We start from the raw sequence: 18,631 nt of genomic DNA on the forward strand, positions 1-18,631 counted from the left end.
AACCTGCTTTGGGTTTTTATCTTAATGCCAGTGTGTGTGTGTGTGTGTGTGTTGTCCAGATATCGCATTCTCTCCCTGGCCTTTATTCCCCCCCCTCCCCCGCCATCAATATGGAATTCTGTACACGCGCTCTCTTCCACCAACGCGTATGCTGTGCTCTAACGCAGACAACGAAGTAATGCAGCTGCCTTGGCATATCGTGAAATCTCCACGCATGTCGAGTTTCGTGTACTCGAAATGCTCGTCACAGATGCTTCTCTCACAAGCTTCTTCCTCTCCTCTGCTTATCGTCTACGCGTTCTCTTGATCACCCGCTCGGCGACCCCGAAGTGCCAAACCCCCCTCCCCCTCTCCTCCCTCCCCCTCTCCATACCACCACCATTTGCATCTATATACAATCACAGAAACGGCGGCGATGCACGCTGAGGCGGCGCTAACTTTTTTGTTTCATCCCCACACGGACACATGGACGAGTGAAGTGCATCTTTGCGTGGATGTGGAGACAATCGACAGCCATTATATGGCAACTGGTCAAGCGGTTGGGGATTGTGATGCACGTTTGTCATCAGCGGCTCATTCATGTGCGTTGCTAATCTACGTCGCTCGCCATCATGTACTGCGCAGAGTCTTTGTCGAAGAGGCGTCAGGCGACAGTACCGACACCTCCGCAGATGGGGCTTCCAGTGCAATGAGGATATGGCCATCGTCTGCCGGCGTCGGACACGGCGTGTCTTGCGAAGGCTGCGCTCCGTCACGATGCATCGAGGTGCAACGGTATAGCTGGCGGCCCTGTCGTCAACCGATTCGCCACCTCCGTATGGGCCCAGGGGAGGTAACGGGGCTGGCCAAGTCGTTGAACAATCACCGCCACCCATCTCGTGGAGAGGAAGCGGTTGTACAGCCGCGTCGCTGCGGGGGGACGGGGGTAACCTCCACTGACACCGACGCCTCAACATCACTTCATCCATGCGATTTCGCTAGCAGCGCTACCGGTGCCCTCGAGGGTGTCTTCGAAGATGAAGTCGATGACGGCAACGGCGACAGACTAGTGTTGCACTTTGACTCTTCGTCACTGCCCTCATCGCCTGTGTCGTCTCCCCGCATGGAGGCATCAGAGGGGGGCGACCTGCCCCCCGCACACGCTAATGTGATGGAGGAGGCCAACGCCCACACAGCGGCGGCGACGCCAAGCACCATGAGTCTCTCCACACATATCAGGACGACCGCAGCGCCGCCTATCCTAGAGGCTTCTACTGCTACGCCGTTAAACACATCAGTCAGCAGAGCCGGTGCACCGCGCCGAGTGCTGCTGCTCCGCCCGGGCACTGGCCGCGCGGCTGGGTCACTCCCGGTGTTGTCCTCGACAGCAGTGCAGCCAGCGGTGCATCCCTCATCAATGCCCAACAGCGCGAGAGGCGGCCGTGTCCTTAACATAAGCACATCGGCTTCGGCAAAAGGTGGCGCCCTCTCAGGGGTACCGGCGCAAGAGGTGCTGCATGCACTGACACCGGCATCTTCTGCCGCCATTATAACCACTACCGCAGCTGAAGCAAGCAGCAGCAGCGTCACTAATACAGCCGAGGCGTTACCAGCGACCGATCGTATTTTGGCCTCCACGGTGTCGGACAATCTCGAGTGTCGTGAATGGGAGCCATTTATTCTCTCTTTTGCATACCCAGATGGCTCGACCGACGCGACTCCTGCGGGGCAACAGCCACAATCCCTTCCATTCGCACCGGCCGCCACGACTGGCCGTCGCACCGTCACAGTGCACTTGGAGTTTGTGGCTGCCGCGTTCGATGAGACCGCTTTTCGCCCCGACACGGCCCTCACAGCTATGCGTTGCTCGCTTAGGAATGTCGCATCGTGCGGTTGGTCTCTGACGCGTCCCTCCGCCAGCCTCTCTTCTTCGGACGTGGTTGCATGCGGTGCTGCGCACAAAGCACCACATGGCTACGCGGTCATCGTAGGGGATCCGTCCAGGGAGGCGTGCTCCTGGATGTGCCCCCTGGTGGCGGCTGTGCTCCCTAGTGATGATGGTCGCGGTGTTAATGCAAGATGCCGCTCAAATGTCAAACGTGATACTGAGGAGGTGTGCGCTAGCCCACTTTTAGATGTCTGGGTGCGTGCTGTTTCGGGGCGGCAGCTCTTGGCACAACAGGGGACGGATGACAACACGTACGGCCTCCCCACCTCGATGAAGAAGTCTGCGTTGAAGGATCAGTCGCAGGCGCTGGAGGGCCCCGTCAAGGTGGAGGTCCCCACCGCCGACAAGTGTCCTCGCGGTGTGACCGTGACGTCGTCTTCAGCGCCGAAGCCGCTGCAGACGTTCTTCACGGCGTCGTGGCTTTCTCAGCTGTACTGTGTTTTTACGTCCTTAAAAACCGCCGTACCACCCTCCCAGCATCCACAGACATGCGAGATGATGAAGCCTCGTCTAGTGAGGCGTGCTCTGTGGCCATCATCACGCTCGTCAAGTGTGATGTGGGAGGCGACGCAGGTGACACGAGATTGCATCTTCACTTGTCTGCGTTCTATCACTGACCCGACGTCGTCTCAGCTACTCTGCTCAAGTGAGGTCAAGCGCAAGGTCAAGTACTGCTGGCTGCGGAGCGACCCTCACCAGTCTGATGCGCTGCACGACTATGTTTGTCGCGTCTTCGCCTGCTGGACAAGTGCCGCGTTTGCGGTGTCTCCAGAGTCTTCACAGAGTTTGTCTTCATCGCCGTACCCAGCAGGTGACACTGTGACCACCCCCTCTGTACTCGACATCATCGTTACGAAGGCCAGCCCACCCAGTCTGAGCTTGCGCGGCGGCGCCGTTGGCACTGTGTCTGCCGTGCTGATGTCTGCAGAGACTCTACAGACAGCGGCGCTGGAGGCGAAGGATGGGGAGGAGAGACCGTCAGTTGATGCCACTGCTCCGTCTGTTGCTGCAGCTGGGGAGCGAAGACTTTCTCCGTCTGCGTTGCGAGCCCGCCTCGCCATCACCGCTGCTATACTGCAGCATCTGATTTGGGGCTCAGTCGAAAGCTCGTGTCCAAGTTGCAGAGACGAGACGTCAAAGACCGCCGCTATGGAGCGGAAGGTGGGATGCGAGCCTGAGCAGGGATCGTCGCGGCGGTCGCCGCTGCGAGGACAGAGTGCTAAGTGTTTGGAGGGGGTTGCATCTCGTCTTGGGAGTGTTGCTCGAACGCTGGCCATGTACTGGACATTCGGCAGTCCGTCTCTCTTGCGCAACGCACCGATGTCGCTGATAGACTTTATTGCAGAGGAGCGGCTGCTGCTATCGTCTGTCTCGTCGGTGCAACGCATACTGAATAGCGTGGGTACTGGCACAACGAACAGCGTCGAGGGGCGTGATACTGTCAAGATTGCTTCCAAAACCGGGCGCGACATGGTGCACCACTTTGGAACTCAATACGGCTCCGCCTCACTTGCGGCGTTGACGTGGTTGTCGCACCACGTCTCTGACACAAGACTGCTTCGAGAAACGGGTCTCGTGTCGTTGCGTCTTCGCGAGGCCGAGCGCACGCTTCTCCGTTCCGTGTGGGCACCCTCGGCGTTGCCCTCGGGTGATGATATGCGCCTGGAAAGGTGCTCGAAGAGCACCAGAGAGGACCAAGGATTTAGTCTTGGCGGTGGCCGTGACAAGGCACGTCAGCGCTCCTCTCTAGGCGACGGCGTGGTTCCTGCAGAACTCGGAGCGCCTCAATCACCTTTGCGAGGGACTGTAAACGTGCAAATTGAGCACGCGGCAGAGATGAACGCCTTTAGAGTGCATCTTGAGTGGACAACAATGGTGTCACCGGCGGTGTGCGATGCGCCCCTGCCGGTGTCCTCCGTAGGTTCTCACGCAGCAGTGGAGCTGCCTTTTCTCTTGATGGTCTTCGTGATCGAAACGAACGGGGTTAGCACCCCACACGACTCTGCGGAGTCTTCTTCAACCTGCGACGACAAAGTCCCCACTGCCACTCGCGGTGCAGGTGGGTACGCGGCGCGCTTGTATCAGGTGACGCCCTTCTCATGGCATCTAGACACTGCCGCTTGCACCAGTCAAGGCTTTACAGTTCGCACGACCCAATTAATAATGCACACACTGGATCTGGTGGCGCGGCGGCCGAATGCCTTTGAAGGGTTTAACATCCAGACTGCCACAGGCTTTGGCAGCGACAAAGCTACCACGGCGGTCGCTGGCGCACGGACACGGAAGACCCCGAGGCGCACTCGTGGAGGTCGGTGCGGCCTTGACGATGTCGGTTTGGCTGCCGAGATGAAGGCTTCTCGCACTACTGTGTCGAGAGATCGGGTACGCGCATGCGCTGCCGCGGTGCGAAGCGGCGGAACCCAACTGCGCACAGGCAAGAGGCGACGAGGGGGCGCGGACGACCGCGATGTCATCTGCGATGACATCGAGACTTCGGACGGCAATGGAGGCGACGATAGCGACGTGGGGGTGGACAACGATGCGGGCACACTCGTTCCCAATCTTGGGCCGAGTGGCGGCCGTCGTGCTGCCGCTCCGTCGCGAGATAGGGTTTTTCCCAATCGCCGACGACCCCGCAGTGGTTCCCAGAAGGGTTCAGGCGGCACATCTCTGTCCGTGGCGGACACACCGCGCTACCTGCCTGTTGTTGTGTTTCAGCAAGACGCTGCTGCCCCACTGCTGGAGGTGGAGGTGCGCCAGGCAGCTCAGTTAGCAGCTCGGCTTGCCGCGTTCGGCAGAGGTGCAGCGAACAGTGCGAACGGACATAGCGATAAGGCTGACAATGCACAAGAGGAGGCATCGCGCGTGTTGTGTGCGTTGCTTGATCATTGGATCGGCTTCAGCTCATTGCATGCAGCGGCACCGCAGTACATCGCAAGGCTCCAAGTCCGCCAGCGGCACAGCGCCTTTGCATCCATCGCTCAACTAGGCCGCATGTCGGCTCAGACGGGAGCACTGACGGAGCGCTGCGTCCTACAGTCCTACGTGGACTTGCTGCGAACTCTATGGGGAGAGCTAGCGCATGTTTCTCAGTCGCCCTCGTCATCTCGTGCTACTCATCCTTCGTCGACGTCTTCGCCCTTCATGGGGCTTGTGTCGGCTGCTGTGCTTCGTGCGCACGTCCTAGACCCGGCGTGCGTAGCGACGGCCGTCGAGGCTGCGATATCCGAGTACGTGCGACAGGACGTCGAGTGCCGCAAACGTCTGTTTCTCGCGAAACGAGATGCATCGGCTCAGTGGGATTGGGAAGAGACTGAGGGAAACAACAGGAGAGAGGACTGCACTGCCAGCACAGATGGCACGCGGCGAGGGAAGTCAACAAAGCAGGCGCAGCAGCGTCTGGAGGCAGAGGTGACGACTTCGGCTGCGGCACGCGCCGCGTGGGCGCCACTCAGAACACACATGGACGCTCTCATCGGTGCTTTCTATGCGGAGGTGCTGAGAGAGTTTCCACACGGGTTGTCACTTTTACAGCCAGGTGACCACTCTCGAGCGATCAATGTGGATGCGGAGGGCGCCCTTCTCTATGAGACCGTCAGAGACCGGAGGGCACCGACAAACAAGCCGAGTTGCAGGGACGTTGTTGCGTTGGAGAAGCGTGCGGCCTTTCAGGCCTATCTCCGGGGCTTGTTGCAGCCGGCGGAGCCGCTGCTGCCGCGGCTTGTTGACACCGTATCACCCTCCACCTATTTGCCGACCGTTCGGCTGCAGCTCGGCGGCACAACTATTGCCAAACCCTCATTCTCCCAGGCCTTGCCACTCTCTTCAGAGTTGTCTCAAAGGCGTGCATCCGGCGTAGGTGAGGCAGCGGGCCTCGATTTCACCGTCACCCAGTTGACAGAGGCGTGTGTGGCGCAGCTTGCACACGCACCCTCGCCTTCTGGTCGCCGCGCCTCAGGCGCCACCGCTACAAGGAATTGGACGGGGGAAAAGAAAATTGACAAAACGAACCCGTGGTCAGTGGCAGGCAATAATGCGGCCTCGCAGCGAGCAGCTGAACTGCTGCGTCTTAGTGACGCTCTCTTGCTGCCGTGCACCAGGAGTACGTCTCCAGCTTCCGCGCGCCGTCGCGTCATTGCCGCCAGATTTTCGTTGCCGCTGGCGCAGCTGATGATGAGCGGAGAGGCCAAGTTACACTGAGCCGCAGGCTCCTACATTTTCGTGTTTAGATCCGTGCGCTTGTTGGTGTGTCGGCGATAGCGACTCTATTACCTCAAGTTAGCAATCAAAAAAGGCAAGAAGGAATGACCGTTGTCACATACAAGCGGAGAGAGAGAGTAATGCAAACGCATAGCAGAACCACTCGAGTTGTTCCTCCGCGTGCCCCTCCTCCTCCTCTTCCTCCCCCCCTTTTTTCCCTACATGGGTGAGAACGGGACAAACGCAGAAGTGGTCCATGACATAACGACAATTATCCGCACTTCATCTCCCCTCCTCTTCTTTTCGCTCGATGATGATGTCACCGGCCGCAGGGCAAACACTAGCCACAAAGCACATGAGTGCTCGTTTGCATCGATCAACGCACGAGCAAAGATGATGCATGTGTGTGTGTCTGTGCGTGTGTTTAAAGCTTCATCTCTCAGTCTCCCCCTTCCATCATCACTATTACCGTCTACGCATTCTTTGATAGCGTTGTGCTCTTGTGTTGCGCGCGCGTGCATGTGTGGTGTTTCGCGGCCGCTTTCTCTATGGGCGAGTGAGTAGAGTCGCTCCTTTCATTGATCTTTGGGGGGAGGGCTAGTGTTTGTCTCCTTAACATCTTGGCATTCACATCGCCCACTTTTGTTGGGCGCGCTGTATCCATGTCGCAGTCACCCGCTGCTCAGTCCTCGCACTACTCCCCTCCAGAGGGCGGGGGCACGATGCGGTTGCCGACCACCGCTTCAGAGCGGGAGAGCACCCACGCGACGGCTCAGCCCCCCGGTACACCGAAGAACTCAGCGCCGCTCCCGTACCACAGCTTGCCGAGTTCAGCAGCCGTTACGCAGCCAGACGAATGGCAGCCCATCGTTGCCGTCATGAAAACCTGCCCTCAGGGCGCCGCTGCCTCTCTGAGCGGGTCGACCCATGGCAGCGACGCCCAGGAGGGTCAACCAGCTCCCAGCTGCCACAGCGAGGAGAGGACTTGTAGTTCATTGATACAGAGGCAGGCCATTGCTCACCCGCCTCTGGGTCGCTGTTCGCGTCCGCCGGACCTGATGAACTCCGCCAAGAGAGACCTTCACCGCTCTCCAGAGGCTCGGGGGGTCGAAGACAGCAGTGACGCAGTCGTGGCACACCTTGAGTGCCAGCCATGGAATATCACGGTTCGCGGCGCGGCTCCTCGGGGCCGCGCTGCACCAATGATGTCTTTTTCCCCCACGACCGCCTGCGACACATCGACATGTTTGACTAAGAGGTACGGCGGTGGTGCGGTACTCGAGTCTCCCGTGGAGGGAGCAGCGAATGAGCTCTTGAACCCCCTGCGTCGTGAGGGTAGATGCAGTAGGGGTGGCAGCAGCAGCAGCAGCGGCAAGACGGCTAGTGCGACTGCCGACTGTGTTGTCGCGCCTGACGACGAACCGATACCGTCACTGTCTACCACCGAGTACGCAGAGGAGAGCGAGGGCCCGAGTTTCTCCCTCTCGCGCATCCCCCCACCCCGGACGGCGGAGGAGTACGAGGCGCGCGTGGCTGAGGTCGCTCACGTGCGCTGCGGCCTCGGTCAGGAGCTGGAAGGCGATGCGAAAGACGTCTACGGCCCCACTTGGCCCTTTTCGCGACGCATGTTCGCCTCGACGGTATTCGGCACGAGGGAGTGCCCAGCGCCCAACTGCGACCACAAGACAAACATTCAGGCTGTGACCGGCCCATGTATTTGGACGCTTCCCATCATCTACGGCGCCCTGATGGCGTACCCCGTTTTCACAACTGTCGCCTACGTTGGCGAGTATGCATGGCAAGGCATCATCGGCCTGTGGCTTCTGTCCGGAGTCACAATTGTATTTGTGACGCTGTGCGCTTTTACAAACCCCGGCGTCGTGCCGCGACGTCGGCTAAAGAACATCACTGAAAGCGGTGATGTCCTCATCGTACGTGTCCCCGCGCCTAACGCGAAGGCTGTGCTGGATAAGTTGCAAGAGCTGCCCGATACGATGGTGACGCCTTCAGCGGCGAAGGGCGGCGATGGGGGCGGTGAGAACGCCACCGCCGAGGCTCTCCGCAGCGCTGTCGCCGACGGCGATGTACCCGCTAGCGTGTTCAACCACAGGCGATCCGCCCTCTATTCAATGCTGCGGTACTTCGAGACGGACACGGGCCGCATTCTGCCGTACAACCCACGCCTGAGCGAGTCGGAGTTGGCCGTCCCCACGCTGGAGTTTCCTATTCTCTTCTGTAGAACCTGCCGAGTGGCCAGGGGGCCGCGTACACATCACTGCAGGGTGTGCAACAACTGCGTGGATGAGATGGATCACCACTGTCCTTGGACAAACTCTTGCATCGGTCGGAACAACTACCCGTACTTCTTCGGCTCGCTCTTTTTTCTGCATGTGATGGTTCTCTACGCCCTTCTCTACAATTTTGCGCTGAACATCCGTTTTATTTATTTGCATCCGACGTGGAGTGTCTCGAGGCTTCTGCGTTACTCTTACGGTATGCCGATCATTGTTTACCTGAGCTTCTTCGTTCTTGGCCTCTTCTTCTTTCCCCTTCTTGTTTGTCACGTGTACATGACGTGCCAGGGTCTGACGACGACTGAGATGCTGAAGAAGAAGTGGAAGGCATCCCAGTACTTTGGAGGCATTAACCCTTGGTCGCAGAAGCACTGGTATCAGAATTTCTACTCCCGTCTGTTCAGGCGCTGGCCCGCGGCGCAGGATGACCCGCTGTGCTGGCTGGACTCGCGCTACTATTACGGCGTCACCGTCGCCGCGGCGGTGGAGGATCAGAAAATAGACTGGCTCATTTCACTGCCCCCGGATGAGCGTCGGATAGTCCAGGAGCGCAGTGCGCTCGAATGGGAGGTCGGTGCGAAGGGACGTGAGAAACAGGAAGCGGATATCGTGTGGGTAGCCTTGGAGAAGCGCGGCTTTCGTGTTGCGTGACACGAGACACCGGCCCAAACCTCAAATGCACACACACACACAGAGGGGGGGGGGGCAAAATATTGTTGAGGCTCTCAGCGCAGGACACTCGAGCGAGGTCGATCTAAACTACCTGGGGACCGGCCAGTGCACTGCTCTTGTTCTCTGTCTATTGCTTCAGCTGCTTCTCTTTCATTATTACGCTTATAGGAGCAACTGCTTTTTTTTTGTTTAACAGATATATGAGTGATGGGATCATGAGAAAATTGTCTGGGGATAAGGCTGAGGCTGAACCGCCATTCACGTGGTGCATCCTCTTCCTCGTTGTCGTTGTTGTGCTCCAAAAAAAAAATCCCTCTCTGCTTTGTGTGTGTTGTCGCATCTCAACTCTCCTGTCAGGTGTGCTTGGACTTTTCTTTGAGCCTCCTTGTGCCTATCGCCCACCCTTGCTTCTTCGTTTTGGTTGTGCGGCTGGCATCCCCAGCATAGCGGCATAGTTCACTGCCCCTTTTCCCCTTTGTTTCCACACAGTAGCAGCCATGGGAAAGTCTGCGGCTGGCTGTCGTCGGCGTTGTTCCCTGTGTTACCGTACGTGCCCCCTTGCCACGTCTTCTCTCTGTCTGTGGTTCCCAGATAGCGTTCCATCCCATCTTGTTATTTGCTTCGGTCTTCCCCCCCCCCCCCTCCCTCCCATCTGTGTCTATAAAGTGTGGGCTGCATTCCCCCATCTGGGGCACACGCGTGTGTGTGTGTGGCTGCCGCTTCTGCTGTGGCCATTATTGTAGTGGCGGTGGTGGTGAGGACGATAACGACAACGCTGGTCAATTGCCTTTTCCTTCTTTTCTTTCTTTGCCGACTTGTCTTTTTGGCTCGGCTCTCCCTCTCCCTCTCAAGAGGGGCTGCAGCAAGCGAAGAAAAGTCCTGATAATGACCGTCAATAATTTGATGGGAAGGGGGGGGTGAAGAGTCGGTATGCGGGTAGCGCATCTGACCGCGTCAGTGTGCTTGTCGTACCCTCCTCCCCCTTCCATCTTGTTGCTACTCGCAGTGCACCGATGAAACGGGGGAATTTTGGCTCCCTTTTCTCTTCTTTTTCTCTTCTTTTTCTTTTTTTCCTTCTTTCTCATGTGCACATAATTGGTCTTGGGTAGGAAACCTATTTGATATGATGCTTCCTTTTTTTTTTGGTCTAACCCCCCCCCCCCCGGGGGGTTAATGCATGAAGTGCCGTACGATGGGTGTGCGGTTCTTCCCTTTTCAAGTCAGCTTCACTCCCTCACCAGCGTCTGGTCAATCGCACTTAGCATAATCTTCTCTACACCCCTTCTTCTCTGTACACGTGCACATACAAGCACGGGCACATCCCATACGCATGTCTCTACAGAGAGCTCCTCAAAACGGGGCACCCCTCTTCCCCCACCAAAACTCACAGCTGCTATCAGAGGGGCAGAGGTGGCTTTACCAAACACTTTGAGCGACATCGGTGCCGTCTCTTCCGTACAGCGCTCTGCGTACATCTGAGCAGGTCTCCCCCTTAACAAAAAAACATCTGGCCCAGTGAGATAGCCAAGCGCGTGCACCATCCGGCGACTTCGACAGGCTCTCACGCCATTCATGTCATTGGCGCACATCGCATGCCTATTCGAGCACCCTTTCTGCATACACACACACACACGCACGCACGCACGCTTCTGATAGAAGTCTTTTGACCTTTTTTTTGTTGTTGCTTGCGCCGACAGACAACAAGGCTACTCAAGCTGAAGAGAGGGAGAACAGCGGAGGGGGATAGGGGTGTTCTCTCTCTCTCTGTGTGTGCGGCTCCTGATTGGATCAGCGTTCTTTTACCTCGGCCTTCAAAGATGCCGATCATCCTGCAGGAGACCAGAGCCTTCCGGCGATGTGCCGGTGCAAATCTCATGCTTATCTTCCGCAATTGGAATGCGTTGGTGCTGGTGCCGTACCGCTTAGCCATGTGGTGCGTGCACTTGAGTCTCTTACTCTGTGTCACCCGAGGTAGCGACCACATGATAAAGGTCTCCTCTCTGGCGCGCGGCTACGCCGAGGCCGAGTACCGCTACCTGCGACAGGTTACAAACCTCTGCATCGCTGCTAGCTTTCTCTGCTTGTTTTTTAACCTGTGGGGCGTTTTGACAAGCCGAACGCTTCGCTTTGGTGTCGATAACTGGTTTCAGGGCACCTGTCACGGCACGGCTGCGCTTCTACTGATCTTGTCGTGGCAGGCAACCGCGCACGTTGAGCGCATTTGGCAGGTGTTTTATATCTTTTCCATAATACCCACCGGCATCGAGGCCATAGTGCTGGGGCATTCATATTGGGCTGGGCTGGAGCTATTTTGGTAGAGCTCGTTCTGGACGGTGTGCATGAAAAGGTGTGAGAAGGGGATGCGGGAGCACGGCAGGTGGACAAGCATGTGCCTCACAACCCTGTTTCCCTCGTTACTGCTGCTGCGAATTCGCCCCGGTCGAACGTCCAATGGCGGGGGGGGGGGTAGAGCGCTGCATTTCTGTGCTCACCATTCATCGATTCTGTTATGCTTCTCTGGGGAATGCTTTGCCGCTCTCTGCCCCCCCCCCCCCCCCTCCCCCTGCTGCTTCATCCAGTCATGTGCCGTTTTCTGCGCGTCGTGGAAGTGCACCCCTTCTCTGAATTGGGATAGACACACAAACAACAAACAACAAACCTGAAGAAAAAAAGGGGGGCTTTGTAAACTCGTAGGCACATGAAGAGAGACATCCCCAACCACGTTCACACGGACACACACACACATGGGGGGGAGTCCCAATCAGTGTTCACATCCGTTACGACTCGTCTTCACCGCTGCCTCGATGCCGCGCATTCTTTTGTAGCATCCTTTGCGTACATGTTATTGTTTTCGATGTGTGCTGCATAGCTAGATGCCGCCCAGTGAGAGTCGGGGGTGCGAGCTTCACTTGTATACCAGCAGCGACGACTGCAACTGAACCCTGTGGCAGCACCTGTACCGGCACAGAGCGGAATGCTGAAGCTCTGCTGTGTGTTGTGCTGTCTCGAACATTTTTGAGAGCCGCAGGTTTACTGCTTAGCGAAGCATTTTTCGCTTTTGCTATGATGCTCATCGTGTTCCCCACCAGGGGAAAAAAGGGGGGGTGTCGCTTTTTTTGTCTTCCCGCTATCACAACACTCACCCTCACCATCACCCTCGTTCTCTTCTCTTACGCGCCCGGTTTGCTTTAAAAAAAATTGATCTTCACCACAACTCCATGACTCACTGGTGGCACGGCGAGACTCGGGCTTAAATAGGGGAAGCGACTCCCCTCTCTTTTTTCCTTTCTTTTTCCTGGGAGGGAGGGAGTTGGTAGAGCTTGTCGCTTTCTTACATCTAGAGACTCGTGCTACACGGATTTCTGTTATATATAAATGATGATCAGCCCCTCCTCTTCTCCTTCTACCACTGTGCCCTCGTCGAGTCCGTGGATTGGTTCAATCTTTCGGGCCATCACACCACGGTTGTGGCTCCGCTACTTGCAGCAGTACCTGGATGTTCCAGAGCTACTTGCGTTATCGGAGACGTGCTGGACCTTCTTTGTGCGCTGCAACGAGGAGCCGCTCTGGCGAGAGCTGTGCCTGCGTCCGCCGTACGTCGACACACAGCAGAAGTATGGCCTCTTTACCTTCAGGGGTTCTTGGAAGCGCACTGTCTGTGATGTTGATCTGCAGCGTCGAATATCGGACCAACACGGCGTATGCTACAGCTCTCGTGTGCTCGCTCAGTCGCGGAGTCTGGCGGATGCCTCGCTGCAATTCAATGCTCTCCTTCCTCGTATCATCTCTTGCCTACGGGCCAATAAGGAAATGAGCAGTTGTGACTATGCAGCGTGGATGGAGAGGTTGCACAGCATCCGCTTTGCTGAGGAGGGTGCGAGCCTTGCTGGGGATGCAGCAGTGGTCCCTGACAACGAAGGCGACGAGGGCGCGGCAGAATCTGTGGTTGGCGCAGAAATGAGTCTCAAGGAGTGGCAGGAGAAGGTCCTCGGGAAAGTCAGTGAACCCGCACTGGCTGTCAAGTACCTCAGCTTATCCGTTGGCGCCATCAACTACTTTCTGCGCGATGGTAGCTTCCTTCGACCTCCGTGCTATGCGCTTCGCCAATCGCAGTACAGACTCGCGCAGCAACACTCGGAGTTCACAGACTACAACTGGTACGGCACCTGTTTGCTGGAGCTCGTGCCACTCCCGAAGTGGTGCACGAACACTCAGTTTTTTGCCACACTCCACTGGAAGACATCTAGCAGCACGCGCCGTCTGCAGTGTGGTGATCACGCCGCTGCTGTAGACATCCTCAACCACCCCGGCGGTATACGACGTTCGTTGCACTTGCCCGATGAGTTGGGCGGCGTACCGGGTGTTGTGGACCGCCGCTATCGGCTCTGCGTCGAGGTGTTTCAGCGGGAGTACGAGGCACCGAACATGCCGGTGGTGCTCACTGGCGGTATTGAGGACTGGCCGGCGCGCGACACATGGCAGGACATACACTTTTTTCGCCGGTTTGCCTCTGAAGCGCTCAAGGCGAACGGTAGGACCGCAAACGGTCGGCGATTTCGCATGTCGGCGGGAGACTACGTTGCTTATGAAGTTTCTATCAACGCCGAGAAACCCATGTACGTCTTCGACAAGAAGGTGTTAACGAGATGCCCCGCGCTGCGGGCGGACTATGCGACGCCACCCTACTTTACAGAGGACTTTTTCTCCTACATGACCGAGGAGGATCGCCCTGACTACCGCTGGCTCCTCGTTGGGCCCGACGGCAGCGGCAGTCCTTTCCACACTGACCCCCACGGGACGTCAGCATGGAATGCTGTACTAAGCGGTTGCAAGCGGGTGACGTTGTATCCCCCACACGTCATTCCCCCGGGTGTAGACGCGAAATTGATCCACAGCGACTACTACGCGTCGGAGCCGTGCTTGCGGTGGTACCGTATGAGGGGCGATTCAATACCGAGTGGCTCGGCGGTGCGCGGCACCTTGAGCAAGGGGCATGTAGACGAGGCCTACCGTGGTGCTGCCTACGAGACGCAGCCTGTTGAGGCGTTGGTGTTCCCAGGCGACGTTGTGTTTATTCCGAGTGGGTGGTGGCACCAAGTACTCAACATTGGCCATACGGTGGCCGTGACGCAAAACTTCTGCTCTCATATAACCTTCCCTCGTGTTGTTGCTGATGTGAACGCATACGCATGCCGCAGTCTACGGAAGAAATTCCAGCGGGCATTACGGCGTGCAGGACGCGACGACTTGGCGGTGCAGCTGCGTGTCACGAGAGCGGAGTGAGTTCTTCATGTATGCCGTGTTCCGCGGGATATATATATATATATATACATATAGGTGTGTGTGTGTGTGTGAAATGAGCTGATTGGGAGGCATGGGCTGTCACTGCACATCCATTGCCGTTTGGTTTGCTGGCGACGCTGCGGTATACCGGCGTTCTTGGCATGCCTTCTCAGCTATAAGTAACAGCTGCTATAACTTGAAGAGGTGAACAGAAAAGGGGGAGGGGAGCATGACGTGCAGTCCCCCCCCCCTCCCCCCTCACTCCCCTCACTCCCAACACACACACACACACACACACACAAAGGGATAGCACATGTCTGGCCCATTTGGTTCTTATGGGCCACTCGGTGTGCGATCGTGTTCTCTGTTCGTATCTGTCGTCGTGTCAAGGTGACTACTTTCCAGACTCATCCTGGCGCTGATTGTCTCTTCTTTTCCCTCCTCCCATCCCCCTGCTTCTATGTATATATTTTTTTGACAGCATGTCAAGGTCGCCGCTGCTTCAGCGGCCCCTACACACTTCGCCAAACTGTCGATCTCACCGATTATCTTCACCGGCCCTCCGAGTGCCGGTGCAGGCCTCAAGACGACAGCACACAGGCAGTCCTCCTTGCTTGAGCCTCGCAAGAAGAAGGGTATGCCATGCTGCTGCGTCGAAGAGGTCGACCTCGATATATTCCGAGGGGTATTTATTGAACAATGGCTGCATGGATCGAAGCACCACAGCTGTCAGGAGGCGCTCTTCTTTTGCACGACATGCGGTCCGCCAGCCGTCCAAGAGTCGATAAAAAACTCTTCGGGTGGCGTCATGGGCGGTGGCGTTACTCGCGGCAGCAGCTACCCGAACGCCAAGGGTTGCTCCTCAGGGAAAAAGAGTTCTGCCGGGAAGTCCCTCCTTGGCAGTACGCTGAAGAGGCTTTTTGGCACGCCCAAGAACAATAGCAAGGGGGACCCGGGCTCCGCTTCGTCCAAGCCGCAAAGTAGCGGCTCAATACGCGATCTCAATATGCGCATCATGTCAGCAGCGGAGGAGGAGCTCCCGACTACACCGCGGACGGAGAAGGAGCTGTATCTTTGCGTGACGTGTGCCTCGTGCTACTGCCGCGACCACGCTAGCGACCACCACTACAGCCGCCAGCAGCGTAGCATCGTGGCGTGTAGCGACGATCTGTATGCCCCACACAAGGGCTACCCATATCACTCCTTCTTTATCGGTGTCCCGAGCTTCGTGAGTACGCACCCCTCGCACCAACTGCCGGAGACGTCGTGGGGTTTGCTTTTTCCCACCGTTATCATACCGGAAATCGAGGAAGGCACGGCCGACCTGTCGAAGCCGCTTCCGTTCTACGAGAACTTCGAAGAGATCTGCGACGCCAACGCCGCCTGCGGGGGGGGTACCCCACACATAAGCGGTAGCACGACTTCCAACAGCCACAGCTTCGGTCGAGGTAAAAACATAATGCCCTTCCCGGGCGCCGCGCACACACGCGTGCACAGCACCTTCGATAGCAGTGGCCACCTCGATTGGTCGCCGCAGACACAATCGAAGACGAACAGCTTTCGAGATATCAAGGAGAATTACTCCCAGAAAAACCCGCCGGCTTTACTGAACCCCATCGGGGTCCATCGGGTTCTCTCTCGGCTAGAGTTTCATTCCTCGCCGCCTGAGAACTGGTCGTATCTTATGTTCTGTGCCAAGTGTGAGGATCGACAGGCAACACGATTGCAGGGCAAACAGTGCGACAACGACATCGCACGCCATGTCTACCTGCGCCGCCTGGGCCAGCTGACGGCGGTGCTCGCATACTTTTTACTACGCGGGGTGCGTCTTGAACTACCGCCGCAATATTTGGAGTACTCCGCAAGAAAGCGGTTGCAGCAGGTGGAGCGGCAACGCAACCATCATCGCCCATCCCACACGGTGGAGATGCAGCGTGTCGGTCGCGCTTCGGAGCTGGTCGGTGGACTTGAGCTGACGACGGCGCATTCAGGCGTCACTGCCAGCGGTACGGACTCCCTTTCGATCACAGCACACCCAGTGAACTGCTTCTATTTGCTGTCACGCACAGAGACGGACCAAGTTATAACCCGCGCTGCGATCTGCGGCTTCTCCAACGAGAGCTACTTTTGCTACATGAACTCGGTGCTGCAGTGTTTGTTGCGGTGCCGCATCTTTGCAAGGTCACTGCTACACCTTGACCTCCCGAAAAGCCCCGGCAAACTCATCACGTCCATGTCACATCTTATTCATCAGGTGGCGCACCAGACCTATCAGGATGTGCGCAACGGGGCTGTGTTTGCATTTGTGCGGTCGGTACGGGCCCAGATCTCCAGCATCAACATTCTTTTCGATGAGGACGAGCAGCAGGATGCGCAGGAGTTTCTTATTACGCTGCTCAACGGCATCGGCGATGAATTCGATAAGGGAAAGAGCGAAGAGGAAAAGAAGGCGACCCGCCGTGTAAGCTTCGAGGGCACGTTGCTATCGAAGGTGACTTGTTCTCAATGCAAACACTGCGTCCCGCGTAACGAGATGTTTATGTCCCTCTCTATCCCCATCGAGAAGAGCATCGAGGACGGGATCGCGTCGCTCTTCGCGCCGACAACGCTGCGTGGCAAGGATCGCTACGCGTGCGAGGGCTGCTTCAAAAGGCTGTCTGTGAAGGAGCAGCAGCGTCACAACACCCTCGCTGCATTGCAGGCGGAGGAGGAGAGGATGGCCAAGTTGAACGGGAAAGCACTCTCAAAAGAACAACAACAGGAACGGGTGTACGCCAACTCGCTTTACAGCGAGGCCGAGGTGCGCACTTCGCTGTCCCACCTCGGCGGGAGTCTTGCGGTGCATCTCTTGCGTTTTCACTACGACCCCGGAGCTCAGGACTTCATCAAGGTGCTCACACCAGTGCGCATATCGCTTACCCTCGATCTCACCCCCTACGTCAGCCATGAGGTCGTGGAGGCCTACAAGCGCTTTGACAAAATGCAGCTCATGCAGCGCCGCTTCCCGGGTGCGTCCGAGCAGCTCCTCGACAGGTATCTGCGCCTGGCCAAAGATGAAGTCAAGGTAGCTACGCAAAAGCTGTTGGATAGCGGTTACGGGATAGCCGGTACGATGCACTCGCGGCAGAGCAGTAGCGACAGAGTTAATTGCATTCACACAGGTGTGGGGTTGGGCAGCGTGGGACCTGGCGATGCTGATGAGGACTTGACTGGCGTCGGCAGTGTCCTTGGCGACACCGTTGCTGGCACTTCCTCTTCCACCGCGACACCGCACAATCACCACCCCAACCTCAACGGTGATCACGGAGCCTCTGCCAAGACGACTGGAAAGCCTAATGCAAGCGCCGATGGAGGCGGTGGTAGTACGCCTGCAACGCAGCACCACACCGCGCTGACTGCTGCTTCAATTTTAGCAATAGGGCGAGAGGACTTCGATCCGTTTGGAGAGAACACACCGCCGAAGCCATCGCTGGTGCGGCACCTCGTCGGTATCGTTGCGCATCGTGGATCTCTGCATGGGGGCCACTACATCGCCTATGTGCGCCATCTGACCCGCCCGGATGTGTGGTTCCGCTGCGATGACGAGGACGTTGACATAGTGGACGAGAAGTCTGTACTTGATCATGAGTCGGAGGTGTATCTTGCCTTTTACGAGTAGGCAGACGGGTGGTCAAGGGTAACGTCTCAAGGTCATGTCTGGGATACGTTGGCGGGGGGGGGGGAGGGGAGGTGCTGCCGCTGCTGCTGCTCTCTGGAGAATGACAGGGTGAACAGAACTAAAAAATTCAGATTTTATTGTTCACGTTGGCACGCGTTGTACGTGGGCGGCTCTCCATCAATGCTTCATACAGCGCGCCTGTCGTTGTTCTTCAGTGTTTGGATGTAGTTCTGCATTTTGCTTGGATGTTTCATCCGGCTTCCATGCAAAACCGTCGTTTTTCACCCCCAGCCTTGAGCGGCCTTCGCCTCCTCCTCCCCCCTTCTCTCCCTCTTTCATGTTCACTGTCTCATGCTTAGGATGGCCCCTTGCCTTGTTGTGACCAGCTTTGCGTCGGTTAAGGACAAGGGCGTTGTGGTGGTTTGTATGGCAGATGTGGCACCGAACAGAGGCTTCACTTCCAGAGCAGCGTCATTTCGTGGTGGGAAGAGTTTTCATCGGTATCGCTCAACTTGTCTCGCCCCCTTCTTCCTCCACTCCCCCTCCCGGCGCCTCGTGCTGATGCGCCGGCCGGTTGCTCACGATATATATATATAT

General features: G+C 57.2%; 5 protein-coding genes across 5 annotated transcripts; all 5 read left to right on the forward strand.

Annotated features, from left to right (window-relative positions):
- Window positions 1–415: 415 nt before the first annotated feature.
- Window positions 416–6,127, forward strand: JKF63_02915 (uncharacterized protein; the record flags this gene model as incomplete). Its single annotated transcript, XM_067898939.1, has 1 exon — window positions 416–6,127. One exon carries the CDS (start codon window positions 416–418, stop codon window positions 6,125–6,127), a length of 5,712 nt encoding a protein of 1,903 aa, XP_067755383.1.
- Window positions 6,128–6,789: 662 nt separating this feature from the next.
- On the forward strand, window positions 6,790–9,072 carry JKF63_02916 (uncharacterized protein; the record flags this gene model as incomplete). The annotated part of the gene is made up of 2 exons (XM_067898940.1): window positions 6,790–7,498; window positions 7,529–9,072. The coding sequence occupies 2 exons, from the start codon at window positions 6,790–6,792 to the stop codon at window positions 9,070–9,072; spliced, it is 2,253 nt and encodes a 750-aa protein (XP_067755384.1).
- Window positions 9,073–10,910: 1,838 nt separating this feature from the next.
- On the forward strand, window positions 10,911–11,411 carry JKF63_02917 (uncharacterized protein; the record flags this gene model as incomplete). The annotated part of the gene is made up of 1 exon (XM_067898941.1): window positions 10,911–11,411. The coding sequence occupies one exon, from the start codon at window positions 10,911–10,913 to the stop codon at window positions 11,409–11,411; it is 501 nt and encodes a 166-aa protein (XP_067755385.1).
- A 1,060-nt stretch (window positions 11,412–12,471) lies between these two features.
- JKF63_02918 (uncharacterized protein) lies at window positions 12,472–14,376 on the forward strand (the record flags this gene model as incomplete). Its single annotated transcript, XM_067898942.1, has 1 exon — window positions 12,472–14,376. The coding sequence occupies one exon, from the start codon at window positions 12,472–12,474 to the stop codon at window positions 14,374–14,376; it is 1,905 nt and encodes a 634-aa protein (XP_067755386.1).
- A 637-nt stretch (window positions 14,377–15,013) lies between these two features.
- Window positions 15,014–18,034, forward strand: JKF63_02919 (uncharacterized protein; the record flags this gene model as incomplete). Its single annotated transcript, XM_067898943.1, has 1 exon — window positions 15,014–18,034. The coding sequence occupies one exon, from the start codon at window positions 15,014–15,016 to the stop codon at window positions 18,032–18,034; it is 3,021 nt and encodes a 1,006-aa protein (XP_067755387.1).
- Window positions 18,035–18,631: the final 597 nt, after the last annotated feature.

Source organism: Porcisia hertigi, chromosome 30 (assembly GCF_017918235.1).
Source record: "Porcisia hertigi strain C119 chromosome 30, whole genome shotgun sequence".
In the NCBI taxonomy this organism is placed as follows: Eukaryota; Euglenozoa; class Kinetoplastea; order Trypanosomatida; family Trypanosomatidae; genus Porcisia; species Porcisia hertigi.